Source organism: Anolis carolinensis, chromosome 5, assembly GCF_035594765.1.
Source record: "Anolis carolinensis isolate JA03-04 chromosome 5, rAnoCar3.1.pri, whole genome shotgun sequence".
Lineage (NCBI taxonomy): Eukaryota > Metazoa > Chordata > Lepidosauria > Squamata > Dactyloidae > Anolis > Anolis carolinensis.
Genome location: NC_085845.1, coordinates 100,628,593 through 100,651,710, shown reverse-complemented (window position 1 = coordinate 100,651,710; position 23,118 = coordinate 100,628,593). Strand labels below are relative to the sequence as shown.

Sequence of the window (23,118 nt, the reverse complement as noted above, 5' to 3'; positions counted from 1 at the left end):
ATTTTTGGATGATGCGTGCAGATCCCAGTAGGGTGGCCTTTTGCAGTTGGCAGATCATGATTTTGTCAATGTCTATTGTTTCCAAATGCTGGCTGAGATCTTTTGGCATGGCACCCAGTGTGCCCATCACCACCGGGACCACCTGTACAGGTTTCTGCCAGAGTCTTTGAAGTTCAATCTTGAGGTCCTGATAGTGGCTGAGTTTTTCCTGTTGTTTTTCGTCAATGCGACTGTCACCTGGGATGGCGACATCAATGATCCAAACCTTTTTCTTTTCCACAACTGTGATGTTTGGTGTGTTATGTTCCAGAACTTTGTTGTTGTTGTTGTTGTTGTTGTTATTATTATTATTATTATTATTATTATTATTATTATTATTATTCAGAGTTAATAACTGGAATTAATCTCATACCAAACTGAAAATGACATCAAGCATATAATATGTTCATATATAATATATTCTCAAGAAACTAAGGTTTAAGTATTTGTAAAACGACTTGAAGGCAGACAAGAAAACATGGGTAATTCTTTAAAAATGTACCCATTTTGTGAGTCAGTACACTAGTGAGATAAAGTTCTGTAAATATTTATATTCCTAAAATATTAAGTACATTATATCCCTTGTTTGCACAGTGTCAATTTTTAAAATAATTTTATTGTTTTAAGTATATTTGCATATTGCATAAGTATTTGTAAAAATGCAAGATAATTCTAAACTATTTTGACAAAAAAATAAATCTGACACAGCAAATAAAAAGCTTCCATGGTTCAAAGAGTCAAAAAGTTGATAGAGACCACAAGGACCACGCACTCAAACCCCATCCTTCCATGCAGGGAGACACAATCAAAGTATTCACAACAGAGGGCCATCCAGCCAGTTTAAAAACTTCTAAGCGTAATCAATATGAATTCACCTTATAACTCATCAAATCTATGTGAGAACAAAGAACACTGGTGGACAACAGGAGATTTGAATGGACCAGGCTTGCTTACAGAATTATAGTAATGGAGTCCAAAAACTATATGTCATACCTAAAATCTGGTGTGAATTTGTTGGGATCTGCATTGCAATGATAACTTACCCATTTCTCCCCAATGAAATGGATTTATGCCACCAGTTGTACAATTGTATATCAACATTGATTTAGGTCTGAAAAATAAGCAAGGAGATAAAAAGAGAGTTTGTCATGCATGAGGATGTAGGCAACAAACACAATATCCTTCTGTTTATAATGCTATCTCAGCATTTTTCAAACATTTTTTTCTAAATTTAAATTGGAGGAACATTTCAGGAAGCTTTACTTTTTAGTAATGAATTACCCAGAGACCCTCCACTGTGTAATGTATGAGGCCCCAGGGGAGGAAAGGCTGCAAGTGCATGGCTCACAAATAAAAGATGGAAGATAGTGTCACTAAGGATATCTAAACTGCTGAAATAATGCAGTTTGACACTGCTTTAACTGATATGGCTCAATGATGTGGAATCCGGGGAGTTGTTGTAGAAGGCCCTTCTCTGCTAAAGAGGGCTAGGGCCTGACAAACTACAGCTCCCAGGATTCCATAACATTGAGCCATGGTAGTTAAAGCAGTGTTGAGCTCCATTAATTCAACAGTGCAGATACACTTCTTGTCAGGAAATTAAAATTGTTGCCTCTAAACAGCCTATTGCCTCAGTGCCTATCCACTGTATGGATCCTTGGAGTTGGCTTAGAACACTGTATATTTTCAAAGGCCGGGCTTAGCACAGTAGGCTAAACCGCTAGCTGCAGAAAATCCCAGTTTAAATCCGGGTCAGGGTGAGCACCTGCCATCAGCCCCTGCTCCCTACCCACCTAGCAGGTTGAAAGCAGAAATGCGAGTATATAAATAGGTACTGTTTTAGCAGGGAAGTAATAAAAGCGCTCTTAAGGACATTGATTGGGAGGATGTCTTAAGGATGACAAAGCTCCTCAGCATGGAAGATGAAGCAACAGCGCTCCCTCGTGGCCGGAGTCGAGCAGAGCCTCCAAGATGCCGGAAATGGAAAGATGGGAAATGCCTTTACTTCTGTCTGTAATATCTGTCCTTGCTGTGGTGCAGGCTGGTGAACAGCCAGCTGCAACAAATTACTCTGACCAAGAGTCATGAGTTCGAGGCCAGCTCGGAGCCTATGTTTGTCTTGTCTTTGTTCTATGTTAAAGGCATTGAATGTTTGCCTTATATATGTAATGTGATCCGCCCTGAGTCCCCTTCGGGGTGAGAAGGGCGAAATATAAATACTGTAAATAAATAAAAATAAATAATGAGATTGAATGCTTGCCATTTGTGTGTTCTGCCCTGAGCCCCCATGGGGAGATAGAGCAGAATATAAAGTATTATTATTATTATTATTGTTGTTGTTGTTGTTGTTGTGTCAGTGATTTTTGAAGCCAGACACTTGTGGTTAAAAGGTCCCCTCAAAAGCCAGACCTTAGAGATTTAGGCCCCATTTACACTGACATTATAATGCAGATTGAACTGGGATGATACCTCTTCTGACAATGACAGCAATGCATCAGTCTTATTTTCTTCACAGCTGCTATATAATAAACTGTTACAGTAGCTGAGCACCCCAATCAGAATTTGGCTTCTGTTTACAAAGACAGTAACTGGGATTCGATTTCCTAAGGAATGCAGATCTATATATATAAAAATGTTCTGACCGTTTTCCCCTTAACTTTAACAACAAAACTACTTGAGCAAATAACACCAAATTTGGCCACAAAAGACATAGTCATCCGGTCTGTGTTTTTACATCAAAAAACCCTAGAAAAATAGTCCAAATTACAGAGAATGAGAAAGAGCCTTTCTCCCCTTAACTGCCAGTTAGAAAGGTAGGCTCTACTGCCTTTAGCCCCCTCTGCTGCCTTTAGGCCCCGCCCTCTTCATATCCCAGCAACTTTCAGCCAAGATGGCAAAGGCCGCTGTGAGGTCCAGCAGAACCAGCAGGGACACACTCCCCCTGTCCAGCCTCTCTTACTTAGGCCTGATCCACACTGCCTATAAAATACAGCTTATCTGATTTGAACTGGATTATATGGCAGTGTAGACTCAAGGCCGTCCCACACAGCAATATTATCCAGAATATAATCCAAAGTATCTGCTTAGAACTGGATTATCTTGAGTCCACACTGCCATATAATCCAGTTCAATATGGATTTTAAACAGCTGTGTAGAAGGGGCCTCATATAATCCAGTTCTAAGCAGATAATATAAGATTATAAATATAATGTGTAATAACTACTGTGATATAATACAGAACAATATAATCTCTAAAACCAGGACAGTAAATAAAGAGCAACACTCTGAAAGCAGGGAAATTGGGAATTCTAGAAAGGAAACAATCAGGGCTAAAACCTCCCAAGAAAGGATTCTTCCAGAAAGGAAGCTGAGAAGGGAGAGAAGCAGTGTGATTACCAAAGTCATAATAATAATAATAATAATAATAATAATAATAATAATAATAATAATAATAATTATTATTATTATTATTATTATTGTGTTGCTGTGAACCATGAAAATGAACACAACCTAGCTCCAAGTATTCAAAAACACTAAAATCAGAATATATAAAAATTACTGTGGTATAATAAAACAGAACAATACAATCTCTAAAATCAGAACACTAAATAAAGAACAACACTCTGAAAACAGGGGAATTCCAGACAGGAAACAGTCAGAGCCAGCTAACACCTCCCAACAAAGTATTCCCATCACCAAAGTCTGGCAAATCCTCTGTTTTCTGAGGGCCACAGCCTTTTTTTTTTTAGTATGTGTGCTCAAGCACTGCATATGGGTATTTCTTCATCTACACAGACAGTAAAGGTAAAGGTTTCCCCTGATGTTAAGTCCAGTCATGTCTGACTCTGGGGGTTGGTGCCATTTCTAAGCCGACGAGCCGGCATTGTCCATAGACACCTCCAGGTCATGTGGCCGGCATGACTGCATGGCGCGCCGTTACCTTCCCGCCGGAGCGGTACCTATTGATCAACTCACACTGGCATGTTTTCGAACTGTTAGGTTGGCAGAAGCTGGAGCAACAGCGGGCGCTCACTCTGCTCCCGGGATTTGAACCTAGGACGTTTTGGTCTGTATGTTCAGCAGCTCAGTGCTTTAACACACTTCCCCTGATTTATGCCATCAATCTCTGTTGATGTAGCCTAGAGTTGCGCTGATTGTGTTATCCTGCAAGGCAGGGGGTTGGACTGCATGGCACTTGTTTTGTCTTCCAACTCTATGATTCGCTGCTATGTTACATTACAGAAAAACAATGTCCCTTATAATAAAAAGTTTGGGAAACATTGCTTTATACAGTGTTCCCTCACTTATCGTTGGGATTAGGTTCCAGAACCACCCGCAATAAGTGAAAATCCGCGAAGTAGGGCCACTATATTAATTTTAATATTTATACATTATTTTAATAGTTATACATTATTTTAAGTCTTTCTCAACCAATCGTGTGTTGATAAATCGCCTCCTTCTCCTCCCATTTCCGCTTGGGCTCCTTTTCTCATCCTTTGGCTTCTCCTTCCTCCCTTCCTTAGGCTGTAAATTGTAATTTTTTTCTGATTTATAAAGTTTATTGAAAAATCACGAAACAGCGAATCCGCGAAATGTGAAATAGTGAGGGAACACTGTATACACAAAGCCACTGTCACTTCGAAAGTGGGAAACTATGACTTTTGAGATCTTTTTTGACTTGTTTCAAAAAGTCCTCACCATTTGGTGGATAGAACTGAAGAATGTTGTGTTAATGTGGGATTTGTGTATAGATAGTGTTTAAATGAAATTTGTGTCTTTCCTGTATTGCATACTGATTGCATCATCCAGAGTGTACTATAGTCTGGAAAGAGTTAATTACTAAGAAGCTGTGTTGACCTTGATGTGTGGCTGGAACCAGGGAGTGTCCAGACACAAGTGTGTGCATTGCTGATTGCATTCAGTTCTGAGTTGAGTCGAGTTCTATCTGCCTGGAGTAAGAGTCAAGTCCTGTGTTCGTCCATTGTCTGCAAGCTTGTTTGTCTTGATTATTACTGAAGTCAGTAAAACTTGTATATAGTTTTACCATAGTCTCTAATGTCTCTTCATTCTGTGTTCCACTGATTCCATCCAACTACTGCTGCACTGCAAATTACTCTGACATGTTGCGGTACAAAAACCTTTCATGGGCCTCCATGGCTGTTTAGCCCGACTGAAAATTACATGACGAAATTCCTTACATTCTATGACATTATCTCACTGCTTTTGTAACCCTTTCAGTCCCCACCAATAGTTCAGCAAATGCATATCTTGATATTGTCCTACCTGTTTACTGCAGTGTGCCATCCAGCGGCAAGGGTTAAATTGATAGCAACATCTACAGGAACAATATCCGCTACTGCTTCTAGATTGCATTTTATAGTCCGTATAATTCCTTTTCCAGCCTGCATGATAAGAGAAAAAGCCAGTTAGCAGAACATCATTGCTAAGTGACAAAGCAGATGATAAAAGAATCAGAAAGCGGGAGGAACAAAAAAGAAAAGAAACGTGGCAGCACCTTTAACACTGTTTTAAAAAATTCAGTAAAAATGCATGTAGTTCCATGATATAAAGCTGCTTCTTCGGATGCAGTACCTGGTGATATTAAGGTTTGAGCTGTAAAGCATATTTATACAGTTATTGGAGGGGTGGACTATAATAGGATCCAGAAAGATGCAAATGCTTCAAATTTCCAAAGACTGCCTAAGGTGACACTGGTCTTTCAGATCTTTGCAGTGGTTAACTAGCACTGAAGTGTAAAAGCTATAAATCAGTGAACCACCATCAGCTTCCCATTATAATGCATTATATGGTGAGTGTGCAGTCTTACAATGCAGTTCAATTGCTCTGTAGATAGGGGCAAAGGAGATTGCTTGTGTGATGTAGCAAGGACTGTTATATGTATATTTAGTATGCTGTGAAGCCATTGTGTTTGTTCATATTTCTGCTAATGGGTTAGTATTTGTGAATAATGCAATTCAGCAGTTTTTTTCCTAGACTTCCCTTTTCATTTCCTTATTCAAAGACCCCTAAATCTATTATTGTGCCTCCAGCAAGGTTGAAATGTTCTACAGCTGATTTTTGGGTATTGTTATTTCGAATGACAGGAGGTTTGCTGATAGGAATCAGGACTTTATAGTGCCACTAGCTGTGCCCGGCCACGCGTTGCTGTGGCGAAGTATGGTGGTATGGGAAATAAAGTATTGAGGAATTGGTGGTAGTTAAGGTAAAGGGTAAAGGTGTGGAGTCCAGATAATCCAGTTAAAGCAGATAATATAAGATTATATGAATTATATAGCTGTGTGGAAGGGCCTTGAGTCTACACTGCCATCTAATCCAGTTAAAATCTGATAATCTGTATTTTATAGGCAGTGTGGAAGAGGCCTAAGTGAGGCCTAACTCTGCCTGTCCCCTGGGTGAGTGGGTTGCTAGGAGACCAAGTGGGCAGAGCTTAGCCTTCTAACTGGCAGCAATTGGATAAAAACAATTATTCCTCTCCCTCTAATTAGGACTTTATTTTTCTTTTCTTTTTGTTGTATCAACCTAGAGGCGTGGATGATTGGTTGTATTGTCAATTTTCGAGGTTGTGGGGTGTTTAGTTTTGTTGTTTTGGCGGTCGCCAGGATTCCATCACTCTTTTATATATATAGATTGCTGAAGTCCACTTGAAAACCTGCTCCCTGGTTGTAAGTACAACCAGTCTTCTTTTGACAGCCTTCTCTACTTTCTGTTTCATCATTTCAGCTGTACGCATGGATTCTAGTGTAGTCCTATCTTGTGACACAATCTTAAGTTTGGTATTCAAGCATTTAAATGTGTCTTAACTTTCGGAGTGGTTGTCTGGCCATTCACATTGATCAATTTGTGGAAAACCCAAAAACTTTCCCAACACCACAGATTTCCTTGTGAGACTTTAGTGGTTGACGCATCCATGACAGGTTCCGCTCTGAGTCCTGTTATTGTTGACTCATCCCCATGTGGCAGCTGGAATCAGACAATGGCTTCTGTCTATATGGATGCCAGTTACTGCCATCTTGCACAACTTCCCCTAGCATATGGGATGAAGATGGGTGTAACTAATAAAGCTGTTGCCATCTGAAATCCAAAACCTCATTACCACTCACCTGGCAATGTTCATTTCTTTTCATTGAAGCTCCAGCAGTGGAGGAAGAGTGGAGAGACTATGTGTGGGGAGAAGCACAATTACATGCCCCAGTATGTTGTTCATGAAATCTCTACTACTCTCCTCCTGTACCTCTGTTGTTCCTCCTGCTGCTATAGCTTACAATGATCACAATTTATTGATCTTACTTTTCAGAAAAAGTATGAACTATACATACCGCAATAAGGAAACCATTGAAGTGGTTGATATTGTCAATCCAACCCTAAAGAAAAACAGAATGGAAAAAATGTGGGTTATCAGTGGGATGGGGTATTGAGATTATACATAGATCCTTTCAGTCTGTCAGTGTGCAAGTCACATGTGGGCCTGGCAGGACAAAGGATATTATGGGATTTATATTATGTAAAATGTATATTATGGGATTTATATTATGTAAAATGTAAGATGTATATTATATAAACACCCATCTTATTCCCATAAATAGAATAATAGACAAGATGGGAAAAATTGGATTAGGATATTTAGGGTTATATAATAAATTGAAACAAGGAAAATATGGAGAATGTAAGGAGAGTATGATGGAAGACATAATCAGAAAAGCACAGAGTTCAGAGAAAGGGCTGGTTGGAGTAATATACAAAGGGATGATCAAAGATGAGGAATATATCATAAGAACATTACAAGATGAATGGCAAAAGAGGAAGTACTTATAAGCCAAATAATAGGTAAAGGTAAAGGTTTCCCCTGACTTTAAGTCCAGTCATGTCTGACTCTGGGGGTTGGTGCTAATCTCCATTTCTAAGCCGAAGAGCCGGCATTCTCCGTAGACACCTCCAAGGTCATGTGGCCGGCATGACTGCATGGAGCGCCCTTACCTTCCCGCCGGAGCGGTACCTATTGATCTACTCACATTGGCATGTTTTCGAACTACTAGGTTGGCAGGAGCTGGAGCTAACAGCGGCCGCTCCCGCCGCTCCCGGGGTTTGAACCTGGGACCTTTCGGTCTCCAGCTCAGTGCTTTAACGCACTTCGCCACCGGGGCTCCTAAGACAAATAATAGAGGACTTCAAAAAGGGGGCTAGGAAAATAAAAATAGAGAAGTGCAAAGAAATGGAAAGGAAATTCATTTGGAAATGGTGTCGTACCCCAGCACAACTTTCCAATATTATTATTGGTAAAAGTTCAACATGTGGATTATGCAAAGAATGGTATGCTCACATGTGGTGGGAATGTCCCATGGCAAAAACATTTTGAAAACAAATAATGGAAAAAATGGATAAAACATTTAAAATACTACTTCAAGTAAATATGGAGCTGATGTTGATGAGAATATTAGGGAACAATAATATCAATTTAAAATATCAAGATTTATTCAAAGCAATGATTCTTACAGGAAAGACCTAATACCGCGTTTCCCCGAAAATAAGACAGTGTCTTATATTAATTTTTGCTCCCAAAGATGCTCTAGGTCTTATTTTCAGGGGATGTATTATTTTTCCATGAAGAAGAATTCACATTTATTGTTGAACAAAAAAATGAACATTTATTATATACTATACAGTAGTTGTCATCACAAACCAGCATAACCAGACAAACTGGGAATCCCATCAAGAGTTTCTTGTTACTACCATTATTTTCATGTACAACACTCTATGGTATGTACATTTACCAATCCTGCATGCTCTGGTGTTCTGTTCGGCGGGCATGCTTTCAAACACAAACTTTGCTAGGTCTTACTTTCAGGGGAGGCCTTATATTTAGCAATTCAGCAAAACCTCTACTAGGTCTTATTTTCTGGGGATGTCTTATTTTAGGGGAAACAGGGTAGCTTGGGGTTGGAAAGATGAAAAAAAATGGAATATGGCAAACTGGAACAATTACTTGTTTGATCAGGTCCAATTAGAAATTATAGCAAATGTAATCTGTCAGGTTAAGAAGGATGATAAAATGAGAATTTTTTAAAAGAGAAATGGTCGATATATACAGAATGGATAAAAAGAGGCAAAGCCAATGTAAATATTGTACAGAGATAGGAACAGCTGACCTCATGGATGAAGCTAGAGTTCTAATGGAAACTGTGGTATGGGAATGGCGATGCGGTGGGGGAGGCGGCGGGGAGGGGAGAGGAGAGAAAAAACAAAAACAAAAAAGTGAACAGAATTAAGAGACATTAGATAAATGAGTGGATAATATAGAATGGAGGTAGAATGAGAAATAAGAAGGGGGCGGAGAAATGGAGCTATAGATAAATGTTGTGTATGTATTAAAGGTAAAGGTTCCCCCCCCCCCCCCGACGTTAAGTCCAGTCGTGACCGACTCTGGGGGTTGGTGCTCATCTCTATTTCTAAGCCAAAGAGCCGGCGTTGTCTGTAGACACCTCCAAGGTCATGTGGCCGGCATGACTGCATGGAGCGCCGTTACCTTCCCGCTGGAGCGGTACCTATTGATCTACTCACATTAGCATGTTTTCGAACTACTAGGTTGGCAGGAGCTGGGGCTAACAGCGGGTGGTCATTCCGCTCCCGGGATTTGTATGTATTAAATGTACAAAATATGCTCATAAAATGAAATATAATATTGATAAAAATATTTTTTAAAAACACGTGGGCCTGGTATATTGAGCACAGAGCAAAATATTGGATATCCAGATCCAGTGTGGACCAAGACGTTTTTCTGCCTCAGGTAAAATATCAATAGGTCCCCCCTCTGCTCCTCCGTCTCCCCCCAAGTCCAGTGCACAGGACCCACCAGTTACTTCCTTTGCCTGGCAATAAAAATAAAATAAGGGAAAATATTTTTTATATATCCTAGCTGCCTCCCAAAGAAGGAGATCCACAGCAGTTTACACCACATAAAACTCTCACAACACCCCAAACCTGCTGGCAGCAGTGGGTACCTGATGCTATAGTGCAAGTCAGGGCCTTATATCTAAATGTAGAACAAGAAATATAGAAAATATAGAAAAGTCATTGAAGTTTCATGGTTCTTAGGAGATACTTTCATGCCTATTCACTCTAGAAGTCCGTCTTCTCCTACAATATGTCAAGATGAAAGAGGGCTCATCTACACAAGCTCAATAGCTCACACTGCCTGATGAGTTGCTCCTGGATATCCATCGAGTTAATTCAGTGTAGCCCCATGCTAAGGAAAGTCATGGAATACTCTGTTAGATGGCTGGGAGAAAATCAACAGCTACAGGTTGCATTGTCAGCATCCTCAGTAAAAAGGAAGAGCAATCAGGCTTACAGGAAAAGGCTCGTTCCAGCTGGCTCCCACAATAGATGGCCGGATGATGGCAACATGTATGTTTCCTTTCTCTTGCTGTAGCAGATATTCTGCCAAGGCTTTGGTGAATGTGTAGGTATTGGGCCAGTCTCCAATCAGCTTGGGTGTGATCTCTTCAATGAGGGACTCATCCATCCACCTAATGGGAACATAATACATGGGTGTGAGCAGGAGGAAACAGACTAGTGATATGGGTACTAAAATAAATGAACCTGTCAGCACTGTTATCTATCAAACTAACAAATACATTTTTTTAAATTGTAACTATTTCACTATCTGTATCCTTTTGGACATTGTACAAAAATTGAATTTGTTGCAAGAATTTCACATATGTACATTATTTGCAGATGACCACAAAATTAATATCTTTATAAGTTTGTATAAACATATACCTTATTGCAGGGGGTTGGACTGGATGGCCCGTGAGGTCTTTTCCAACTGTACTATTCTATGATTCTACTGCAGCTCAAGCGAATATGCAGGATATAGTTGTATATACATTATTATTTATTATTATTATTATTATTTACAGCATTTATATTCCGCCCTTCTCACCCCGAAGGGGACTCAGGGCGGATCACATTACACATATAGGCAAACATTCAATGCCTTTTCAACATAGGACAAAGAAAAACAACATAGCTCCGAGCGGGCCTCGAACTTGTGACCTCCTAGTCAGAGTGACTGATTGCAGTTAATTGCAGCTGGTTGCTCTCCCGTCTGCGCCACAGCCCCAGGCCAATGGTGTTATATTTAATGTGGAGCCTCCGGTGGCTCAGTGTGTTAAAGCCCTGAGCTGCTGAACTTGCAGACCGAAAGGTCCCAGGTTCAAATCCGGGGAGCGGAGTGAGCTCCCGCTGTTAGCTCCAGCTTCTGCCAACCTAGCAGTTTGAAAACATGCCAATGTGAGTAGATCAATAGGTACTGCTCCGGCGGGAAGATAACGGCGCTCCATGCAGTCATGCCGGCCACATGACCTTGGAGGTGTCTACGGACAACAGCGGCTCTTCGGCTTAGAAATGGAGATGAGCACCAACCCCCAGAGTTGGACACAACTGCACTTAACATCAGGGGAAACCTTTACCTTTACCTTTTTATATATAATGTATATTTTGTGAAAAATTTTATGCAAGTTCTCTTTTTTGTCTTAGGTTTTGTCTGAGGCCAGTTACAGGGGATCATATAATTTCATTGTTAAAACAGCCTCAAAGGCTACTGGTTTGTTTCCAGGCACAATTCAAAGTGCTGGTCAGAACCCTTGAAGCCCTATATGGCTCAGGCCTCGATTATCTGAAAGACTGCATCTCCATCCTTAGGTAATTTTTTTTTAGAGTAGGCAATCAGAATTTCGGCCAAACTGGGGGGGGGGGGGGCTGAGCAGCAGGGAGGGGAGGGGTCTGCAAAGTGCTGAGAAATGCCTTCCTGCCGAGAAGGAAGCCATTCCTCAGTGCTTTGCAGACCAGAGAAGCGGGCACCGCTTCTCTGGTCTGCAGAGCGCCGAGGAACACATTCCTGGCAGAGCCAGGATTTGCCTGAACGGTGCCCCCAACAAGATGGCGCCACAGGCAAATGCCTAGTTTGCCTGGGGGGTGAACCGCCCCTGTCTGGTAGTCATCATCTGCTCACCCACAGAAAACCATATTTAATAATTTAGAACTGATGTGGTCTATCCAATGCAATTTTCTGAATCAGCACCCCAAATAACCCTAGGAAAAGGACTAAAAATGAAGACACCAAGGTACCCCTAGGTGCCACATGGAATGTCTCCGCTCAGAGGGAGAGGAGGAGGAGGAGAAGCAGCCGTCAGGAGGCTTGATATCACTCCAGGAGTGAATGCTTCTGGAACATGGCCATACAGCCTGGAAAACTCACAGCAAACTAACTAACTTCTGTTTGGCATACAGAATACACTAAGAACTTAAATACTCCTTTCCCCAAAAAGTAGATCAGCAACAAAAAGAAAGGTTACTTACTCCACAAGGTCAAACAGTTTCCTGGGCTCTATGGGAGGAGGATAAATTATTTCCTCTGTGTACTTCCGATTGCAATTTGCAAAGGCAGTTGAAATGTGGATGAAGGCCTCAAGGTTCTCCATCTGGTGGGCCAGCATCAGGAGCTGCTGTGTGCCCCTGACATTTAGCAAAAGCGCATGCCTGGTTGGAGAAAAGCATAGAAAAGTTATGAAGAGCTCTGGGTGGTATGAATTTCTACAACCAGTTTCCCTCATTAAGGATTGACAAACAAAATTTGAAACACAAATAAAGAAAATTAACTTTGATAAGTACAGTATGTCACCCCATGAGAAGATGTCCTCTCAATATGGAAGACTGTGTGTGTTTCTTGGTTATATGAGATTTGGTAGTCACTGCTACTGTCTTATTTCTTTGGAATGCAGTACATGTGTGGTGTGGTATAAGAGAAAGTTTGTGTACATAAGACCATAGGTCAAATGCATGCAGTCTCATTTATGGGTGGTTTTTTGTTATCTGAATTAGCTTCCTTCACTATGTCATCCTCATTTCAGCATGTACATATCCTTTCCACAGAAATAGAGACAAAGTCTTCATACAGAGACACATGACTCGCCTTTGCTTCCTAAGGCTTCAAAATGAAACTATGGAGCTTTGGTGGAAGAATTCCCCTCACTCTTCTCCAAAGCTCCATGGCATAATTTTCTGCCTGAGTGAATTACCACTAGTGAGCAACCAAATGAATTTGTAGAATTTGTAGAGGACCGGGCTGTGGCGCAAGCTGGAAAGCAAGCCAGCTGCAACAACTCAACATATCACTCTGACCAAGAGGTCATGAGTTCGAGGCCAGCCCGGTGCCTGCGTCTTGTCTCTGTCTCTGTTGTATGTCATGCCATTGAATGTTTGCCTTTATGTGTGCAATGTGATCCTCCCTGAGTCCCCTTCGGGGTGAGAAGGGCGGAATATAAATGCTGTAAATAAATAAATAATAAATAGAACCCTTCTTATTTTATCTCTGGAATAATAGAGACTATTATCCCTTTTGATTTTCCTTACAAAGTGAACATCCTTCCAGTACTATAGGTTACGAAGTGTCCCACTAAATTCCAAAACTTTCAGGTCAACCTAATTCGAATTATGTTGTAATAAACACAAAGGGCAAGGCAAGGAAAACATACTTCAGCGGTTCATCAAAGCGAACAGTTGCAGCACAATGGAAGATAATGTTGACTTCAGACAGGAGCTCTGCAGTGTCTTTTGGGCTGATGGCCAAATTTGGATGGGTGAGTTCAGCACTTATTGGTTTAATTTTCTCATGGAAGTTGGGGCACTCTTCACGGACTTTGTCAAATAACTGCAATACAAAACACAATCCTTAGATAAATACAGAATGAGTGACAAAAGGAATTGTTAAGATTGCTAAATATTAATCCAAACATAAAACAATTTTATTTTATCTGTATTTCTAACAATGGTGGGGTTTCTGCTTCTCTCTGTGAGTAAGATTGGACTCTCACTCACTGTACTGTACTCGAGGAATGCTTTGTGGCCAAAGGTCTAAAAAGCCACAAGTCCTGAGGAAAATGAAGATGAAGGTGCAAGCAAAATAGTTTAAAGAAAGCAGCACTTACTGTCAGTTGCTTTCTTCAAACTATTCAATACTCTTTAAAAACCACCCACTGAACCTTTAGGACTACTCACTGTCAGAATTTCTATGAACAGAGTCAATTTCCCTTGATGCTATTACGTACGGTGTGAGTTTACTGTTACAGTAGAGTCTCACTTCTCCAACATAAATGGGCCAGCAGAACGTTGGATAAGCGAATATGTTGGATAATAAGGAGGGATTAAGGAAAAGCCTATTAAACATCAAATTAGGTTATGATTTTACAAATTAAGCACCAAAACATCATGTTATACAACAAATTTGACAGAAAAAGTAGTTCAATACGCAGTAATGCTATGTAGTAATTAGTATTTATGAATTTAGCACCAAAATATCAAGATGTATTGAAAACATTGACTACAAAAATGCATTGGATAATCCAGAACATTGGATAAGTGAGACTCTACTGTAGTTTCATGGTTTTTCCTATCTTAAGTAGTTTGTTTTAGTATTGGGTTGTTGTGTGTTTTCTGGGCTGTATGGCCATGTTCCAGAAGCATTCTCTCCTGTTGTTTCACCCACATCTATGGAGGCATCCTCAGAGGTTGTGAGGTATATTGGAAACAAACTAAGCAAGGGAGGTTTATATATCTGTGGAAGGTCCAGGGTGGGAGAAGGAACTCTTGTTTTTTGGAGGCCAGTGTGAATGTTCCAATTTATCACCATGATTAGCATTAATGGCCTTGCCAGATTCCTGTCCTGACTTGAATCAGCCCGGAAGACATACAACAACCCTGTGATTTAGACCATGAAAGCCTTTGACAACACATTGTTTAGTATTGCTGGTTTATTACTTGTTACATTATGTCTTATATATAGATGTGAGTCATTACTTGTAGTTCCTGAAGGGGAGTTTTCTTCCCAAAACAGGGCAATAGATAACCTGGGCATCCCTGTAGCACTGTACCTGCAACTGGACTTTTTCACTCCTTGATTTGAAGGATATTAATTCTATTTGGACTTTTCCCACCGCCAAATCGTTCACTCCCTGATGGAGGACTCTTCAATCGGATTTGGATCCCTGAAGCTCTCATACATTGGGACTGATACTAGACTGAGGCACTTTCTGTATAAGAGCAGTTGCTCCTTTTTCATTGTATTTTCCATAGCATTGTATTGAGCTTTGTATTGGGGATTATGGTATTGACACATGTTATATGGTTATTATAATTCTCCTTATTGTTTAGACTATTTTAGTGTTTGTCTTCGCTCTTAATAAGTATTTTGGAATACTGCTCAACAGTTAAATCCAGATACCCAATCTTTTCCAACTACTGGCAGCAAGATTTCAGGTCCAAATAGCTTCATCCACATTTACAGGGGAGCAGGTGGCTGCCCACTCATTTTCCAATATGAGCTACACCATTGTTTCTTATCAATGTTCCTCTACGCTATTAAAACAGGACAGACGATAAGCAACAAACCAAATGGAAACACAGTTGATACGTATTAGAAATGCCAATACCCAAAAGCCAATGGCAGAACATCTATATTTTCAAAGATATAGAATCACTGACTTTCAATAATATGAACAAAGAAGTTTCAAGGTGAAATTAGCATGAGAAATTGACATCTCTGGCCCATCCTCTGTTCGGATATCAGTCAACAAGCCAACACCTTAAATCAAGAAATAGCTTCCCAAGATCTACAGAGATACTTGCAGGAACACCTCAGCAAGCGAGAGTCCAAAAGTGGCAGGTTACAACCCAGAACCTCAATCAGTGGATGACTCTCCCCTGGACACACAGAAGACTGGGCGACTTGGAAGGTGCTGAACAGACTGTGCTCTGACATTACAAGATGCAGAGCTAACCTTAAGAAATGGGGCTACAAAGTGGAATCCATGACATGAGAGTGTGGAGAAGAGCAAACCACAGACCATTTACTACAATATAGTCTGACCCCAGCCATATGCACAATGGAGAACCCTCTTACAGTGACACCAGAGTCACTTAAGTGAATACCAGAGGCACTCAAAGTGGTCAGCTTCTGCTCAAAGGAAATTGAGTGTAATGCCAAATTTTAACTTTGCCTGTGGTTTTTCTATACATTATAACTGTATTCTCAATTTGCTTCTGACCAGATAAATAAATATGAGAAATTGCTAAATTATGATATATTAACAAAGCGACAGGGATATATTAACAGATTCAAAAATATTCTATTAGATGTATGGGCAAAGTTAATGGGTTTTTTTTTTTGGCACAGTATGTATATTAATATTAAGGTTGTCACAATTGCTGACAACCTTGTTTCCCAGTCTCAAGGAATTGAATTTCTTCAGCAAATTCCATCAGCAACGGAAAAAGGCCCTGTGTGTGAATGGTCCATGTAAAAGAGGGTAGAGTAGAAGACCCAATTTATAATGAATAGATGTCCCAAATAATAAAAGATATCTGCCACCAATTAGTGGAAATGCAGCCACCACTGTGTGGAGAGATACCTTTAGATTATAAAAGTGCTCAACCACCCAATAGCTCAGAGGAAGCCTTTTACTTTATTCGGTGTTAAAATGGCAGCGCAATATAAACGACAGAGGCTTTGATGTAAAAAGAACAATATCAATTTTATTCAGGCACAAGCTTGGTGGTTACAAAAGATGTTTCACTTAGAGGTATTCATATTAACAGTTACAATACTAGAATGAGATGAATTAAACTCTCTAAAGTATCACTTCTTTTACTTAAAGTAGTTAAAACTTCTTCCTCTGCTCCTTTCTAAACTGTTACTTCAATAGATCTCTGTGAGTCCAGCTGGGATTGGTTCCCAAAGTCTGAAACTTGGACTATCCAGTGACTTCAAACCACAGTCACCCCTGTGATATACTATCACAGAATTTCTGTGCCTTTCCAGGACACAGACTACATTAAATAAGTCACCAAATTTATTTGAGACCAACTCAAAATGAACAATTGAGTCTTCTTGATCCGATTAACTTGGAATCAATCTTCCCTGTGCCTCATCAGAGCACAGACTGAGGCTTCACTTTTAAAAACCTCTTCACTTCTCCTCCCCTCGGCAGATGGCTCCACCCACATCTCCATGGCAACTGCCTCAGAGGAGAGTCACTAAATGGCTGCCGCCATCTCACACCTACCCAACCAAACCACAAGCTCATAGTTAAACACAACAAATATGAATACAAAACTCATACTTCATTACAGCCCATTATATTAAAATAAGAGCTCAGATCTCATTTTAGAAGAGCATTGCTTCTCTTTCCACATGAGGATGAGCATCACGCCACAGCTGAACTTTGGAATTGACAACAGTGTGCTAGGTGAGCCCAACTCAGACTTGATATGAGGTAATTTTCTATATTTTGGGAGTTGCAATTCTAGGTTTTGGCCAAAAATAATAATGGAAGAAATATTTGCGGGTTGCAAAAAGCTACACGTACAGGATATAGGCTATTTGCTACCCATCTGTGCTGTACGAATTCTGCAGCTATAGATACTACCAGCTACTCTCTTTGTTTTGGTTTTTTCCCAGTGAAACTACACCTGCTGTTTAGTATAGACCGATATGTAATAAATCCTGTCCCACAGGTCAGAAGGCACAAGACTGAGAGATTTGCAGAGATTATGACATAATAGTCTACACTGGTTGATGAAAAGATCTTTTACGTGACAATTGCCAGTTAGGTTGTGGTGGACTGAAAGAAACATTCCCAAGAGTACTTAAGAGTCCTAAGGGGCAGATTTTACCTGGGAAGACAACCTGTCAGTAACCTTAACCTGAAACATTTAGAACTTAAAAGGTCATAACTTTGTCTGGAGACTAATTGGCAATCAGTGGAGTGAATTTAGTATAGGGGTAATATATTCACTCCTAGATATTTCTGTGATCAATCTGGCTGCTGGATTTTGAACAAATTGGAGTTTCCAAACTTAGTACAGAGGTAACCCAACATACAGTGCACTTCAGAAGTCCAACCTTAAGGTTACTGGCATGTGCACTACCATCTTTAAGTCTTCCAGTTCGTCATCCAGCCTATTGCTTCCTCCAAGCACTAATTCAGAGGAGACACACTATCCTTAGCTAAGGCTGTTTTTGAAGGCATGGAGAAATACATTTGAGTGTCATCAATGTACTGATAGCACCGCTTTGTGCCTCCAGATGATGTCTTCAAGTTGTTTCATGTCGTTTGAGGATACAATGGCACTGGGGATAGAATGAACCTTGTGATATGTCACCTAAAAGCTTCTTTTTTATATAAGAAGCTATATTTCATCCACTAAGTGACCACAGCAGTCTCAAATCCATATGCTGCTCTGAAGCTAGTTTCAAATAGACCAAGGAAGTGTGTGTCATACAAGACTACCGGGAGTTGCCGGCAGGGGGTGGGGTGGGCAACTGCCTTCTCAATCACCTTGCCTAAAAAAGGCAGATTAGACACTGGTACGTAAGTATTGTCTAGGGCAGGGGTCCCCAAACTAAGACCCATGAAATAAATGAGGCCCTCCAAGGCCCTACAATTAATTTAGATGTTTGCCATATATGTACCCTGTAATCTGCTCTGAGTCTCCTCAGGGAGATAGAGTGGAATATAAATAAAGTATGTTGTTGTTGTTGTTGTTGTTATTATTATTATTATTATTATTAGCCATGTACAGATGTAAATATATGTATTGAATGTAAACTGAACATTTATGTAAAATGAATATACTTTGCATTGTAAATATGTATGTAGTATATGGGTTGCATATGTATATACGTAAAGGGCAATAAGACTAGCTATGGAAGAGTTGTCAGGATTTGGCAAGAAACCAAGTATGACATCATATCCAGGTGGCTAAATGGAAGGTCAAAATGACAAGGCAAGTTTAAGTGTCTGATGAAACCATGAGGTAATGCCAAAGCACAAGGGATGATAAAATACAATATTTGATTGGCTGGCTTTTGTATAAAAGCAGAACAGCCAACATGGTTGTTGTTGTTGGTGTTGTTGCTCAGCGTTAATGGTTGAAGTGAGAGATCTACGTTAGAGAATTTGCTGAGAGTAAGAGAAGGAGAGAATGTGATTTTTGTACAGAGCTGTTCGTGTTTATGTTGCTAAACTGCCTTACTGATTTTGGAACGAAACCTCTGCTATTTGCCTGTGTGTGCTGTTGAATCAGGGGTATCTCCAGACTACTTAAATACTTAGAGCTAGCTTTCCTCTCTCATAGAATGAGCACCAGACCCTAACAGAATTCCCTATAGTTGAACTAGTTGAAATGCATCGTAATGGAGTTCCAAATTTGGTATGTCTATGCCTCCTCTTGGAGAGGGAGCAAGCATATTTAGAACTGTTAACAAACTTCACAGATTTTCATCCTGCAATAAAAATTCTTAATTTATTTTTGCCATTTCTTAAATTTTTCTATGTTGATTTTTAAAGGAATTGCACTAAATAAAAATAAAATTTTATGGAGAATATGTGTTTTAACAGCTGCTAGTCTTCCCAATAATGATACCTGTGTTTTGGTCTATTATTTTATATTTTATATGTATATTGATATACTATTTTATCCATATAAACAAAAATGTAATGTCTATTTGGGAGGGACCTCATATCTCCCAAACTACTTCACCAATTGCTTCGAAATTTGGACACACCATAGCATTCGAACTGGTGAATGTTTTAAGATATTAACATACCTACTATTACACACCTGTCACACCTGAGACAGGTAAAACCATGCTTAGGTTCACAAACAGCACCATCTGCTGGACAGAAAAGCAACAGCCACTGTACTACAAACAACTGTTTAAGGAAGGAGGAGAAGGGCATGTGGAGACAGCAAGGGCTGAGGCAAAACTGGAAGCAGTGAGGAAAGGGAAGATGGCAGAAGGAAAGAAGGGTGTTTCTCCTCTTCAGAGATGGCCACAGCGGGAATCGCCTCCCTGCAGCAAATCCTGAGACCTGAGGATGACTAACTCACAGGGAAGGTAAAGGAGGGGAGGGATTTAGGAAGAGCTTCCTTCTGCTTCAGGAGGGGGGCATTGCCTCCAAGGCAATGGCAGAGGCAGAAGAGGCCTCCTGGGAAGCCAGAGGCCTGAGTGTGAGTGAGAGGGAAGTTAAAGTAAGGGAGACATTTAGAAAGACCCTACTTAAGCTTAGGGAGAGCCCCACATAGCAACAGCAAAAATAGGGGTGGGCTGTGGCACAGGCTGGTGAGCAGCCTGCTGCAATAAATCACTCTGACCATGAGGTCATGAGTTCGAGGCCAGCCCGTGGCGGGGTGAGCACCCGTCAATTAAAAATAAAATATAGCCCCTGCTCGTTGCTGACCTAGCAACCCGAAAGATAGTTGCATCTATCAAGTAGGAAATAAGGTACCACTTATAAAAGTGGGGAGGCAAGTTTAACTAACTTACGACGTTGGAATGAGGAAGTGCCGTCAGAGTGGATGATGAAGCAGCTGCTCCCCCCTGTGGCCAGAATCGAACATCCCCTCAGGAGAAGGTTAAATTGCCTCTGCGTCTGTTTGTCTCTGTCTCGGTTCGATGTGTTTATGGACATTGAATGTTTGCCCTATATGTATATAATGTGATCCTCCCTGAGTCCCCTTCGAGGTGAGAAGGGCGGAATATAAATACTGTAAATAAATAAATAGGAAGGAGGGGGCACTGGAAAAACACAGGGGCATGGCCCACGAGGAAGCCATGCTCTCTGTCATTCTTCCCAAGGGGAGGGCAGAGAAAGAAAGAGATCTATATCCATCCATCCATCTATATTTAGACTCAGAGGCAATCTTTAGAATTCTGTGACTCTCCTTGCTTAGGAGGGGAGGCTTCTTTGGGACCCCACCCAACCACTAACATGTACTACAGCAGCAAAAATAGGGAGAAGGGGGCACTGGGGTCATTTCCTGTAAGGGGATTATGGCCTCTCTCAGCAGGAAAATAACACAGTGCGTGACTTCCTGTCATTCTCCCCAAGGGGAGGGGAGGGAAAGAAAGAGATCTATATCTATCTATCTATCTATCTATCTATCTATCTATCTATCTATCTATCTATCTATATTTACACTCAGGGGCACTCTTTAAAATTCTATGGTTTACATCTAAACACAGATTGCTTCTCACATGGACAATAATATGCTGTGTGTTCCAGAGTTGCCAAACCACACAATCTCTATATCTGCCAAACAATGGAACAACCACAAATATTGCCTACCCATGTTGTGAAATCACATATATTTGAAACCTGCTCTGTCTCAATCCTTTCTTTCCCATTTAATCAAACTAGGCCACAGCAATGCGTGGCTGGGTTCAGCTAGTAATTCCTAAATATCAACTGAGATTTTTTTGTCAAAAGGATTCTGAAATATCTTTGATGGATTGAGAGACTATATACAAATGTTTTAAATAAAAAATAAATAAATTGTTGTCATGGGGCACTACAGCAGGGCACCACAACAAAGAAAGGCCCCTTTTTACCACATGTAGACAAAATTATCCTTATTATTATTGCTGCATTTGCTGCTTGAATGCCTGGTCCCACAGCCATGTTTTGAATTAAAACAAGTTTTGTACTTCACATAATCATAGAGTTGGAAGAGAACATAATGGTTATCCAATCCAACCCCCTACCATGCAGGAACATACAATCAAAGCATTGCCGACAGATGACCATCCAGCCTCTGCTCACTTCTCCTCTATCTTTGATGTTGAACGTAGAACTCTTCTAGTGCACTTTGCCCAGCTCATTTTATGTTTTTATTGCTGTGTTTTATCATGTGTCTTACAATGATTGTGATTTTATTTTATGCCTTTTAAATTTATTTGTGTGTTTTTGTATTTGATATCACTGTATGCTTGTTTTATATCTGTGAGCAGCCCCGAGTCCCTCTGGGAAAATGGTGGCGGGGTACAAAAATAAAATAATAATAAAAATAATAATAATAGTGTAGGTTGTCGGGGGTGGAGATGGGGGGAAGTCAGCTAGCTTCAAGTTGAAAACAATTTATTACTAATTGGATGATACGTTTGCATAAACCCCAAAGCTAATTACTCTGTACTCAAACTATAAAAATTATGAATATTAGATGGCATCCCAAGAGGAGATAACCTTGTTGCAAAAATGAACACTGGGGAACACAAATTTGGTTGAGTTATTGTAGATACGACTTTTTTTTTTTTTTAACTTTTGGAATCTGAATCCAAAAATGTCCCTAGTTTTTTCTCATGTCAACTTTTTGTCCTCAAAACCATACAAAATGTATATACAAAGGAAAATAAAGAAAAAATACCTGAATATATTGTTTGTTTAGAGTTATTTTATTAACACAAAGGCTATATATTGTTACTGTAAGTCAAATTAAGTACAAGTACTGAAGTTCTGCTACCAAACATACATATTAAGGTAAAAATGTACGATTACGTTTCATGGAATGTTTAATGTTTAATCTGTGTACATGAATAGCCAACTGGGACTGCACCAAATAAATGGGCATTGTGGAAGACACACTTTAAGTTCCGCTTTGAGCTATCGATGAACAATTGCCATTCAGTTGCGTTATAGATTGAAATCTCCAATTCCTCCATTAAACCATGTATACACAAAGCCACTGTCACTTCGAAAGTACAGTGTTCCCTCACTTATCGTGGGGTTAGGTTCCAGGACCACCCGCAATAAGTGAAAATCCGCGAAGTAGGGACACTATATTTATTTTAATATTTATAAATTATTTTAGTACTTATACACTATTTTAAGTCTTTATGATAAATTGCCTCCTTCTCGTCGTGTTGCTGCTTGGGCTCCTTTTCTCTCCCTTTGGCTTCTCCTTCCTCCCTTCCTTAGGTTGTAAATTGTAATTTTTTATGATTTATAATAGTCTTTTAGAGTTTATTGAATAACTGCGAAACAGCGAATCAGCAAAAAGTGATCCGCGAAGTAGTAAGGGAACACTGTATACACAAAGCCACTGTCACTTCGAAAGTACTGCAGAAATGCACTTTCTCTTGATTGAAAATAGGATACCTTTGCTCCCCTTTCAAGCAAGGTTTTCTCATACAGCCTTGATGTTAGGAGTTCTGAAGCCTTTTTG

At 40.1% G+C, this 23,118-nt stretch overlaps 1 protein-coding gene across 4 annotated transcripts in view; it reads right to left on the bottom strand.

Annotated features, from left to right (window-relative positions):
- Positions 1-23,118, bottom strand: part of LOC100561569 (fatty acyl-CoA reductase 1) — a 98,841-nt gene that overhangs the window by 25,401 nt on the left and 50,322 nt on the right. For all 4 annotated transcript variants that reach the window (XR_010006536.1, XM_003221371.4, XM_016993919.2 and 1 more), the window contains 6 exons: positions 13,593-13,768; positions 12,418-12,597; positions 10,406-10,583; positions 7,377-7,421; positions 5,323-5,441; positions 1,083-1,150 (listed from right to left, as the gene is read on the bottom strand). Coding sequence is in view for 3 of the 4 variants with exons in the window: in XM_003221371.4 (XP_003221419.2) it covers positions 1,083-1,150; positions 5,323-5,441; positions 7,377-7,421; positions 10,406-10,583; positions 12,418-12,597; positions 13,593-13,768 (766 nt within the window). In the remaining variant the exon portion in view is untranslated. The remainder of the gene's footprint in view (positions 1-1,082; positions 1,151-5,322; positions 5,442-7,376; positions 7,422-10,405; positions 10,584-12,417; positions 12,598-13,592; positions 13,769-23,118) is intronic.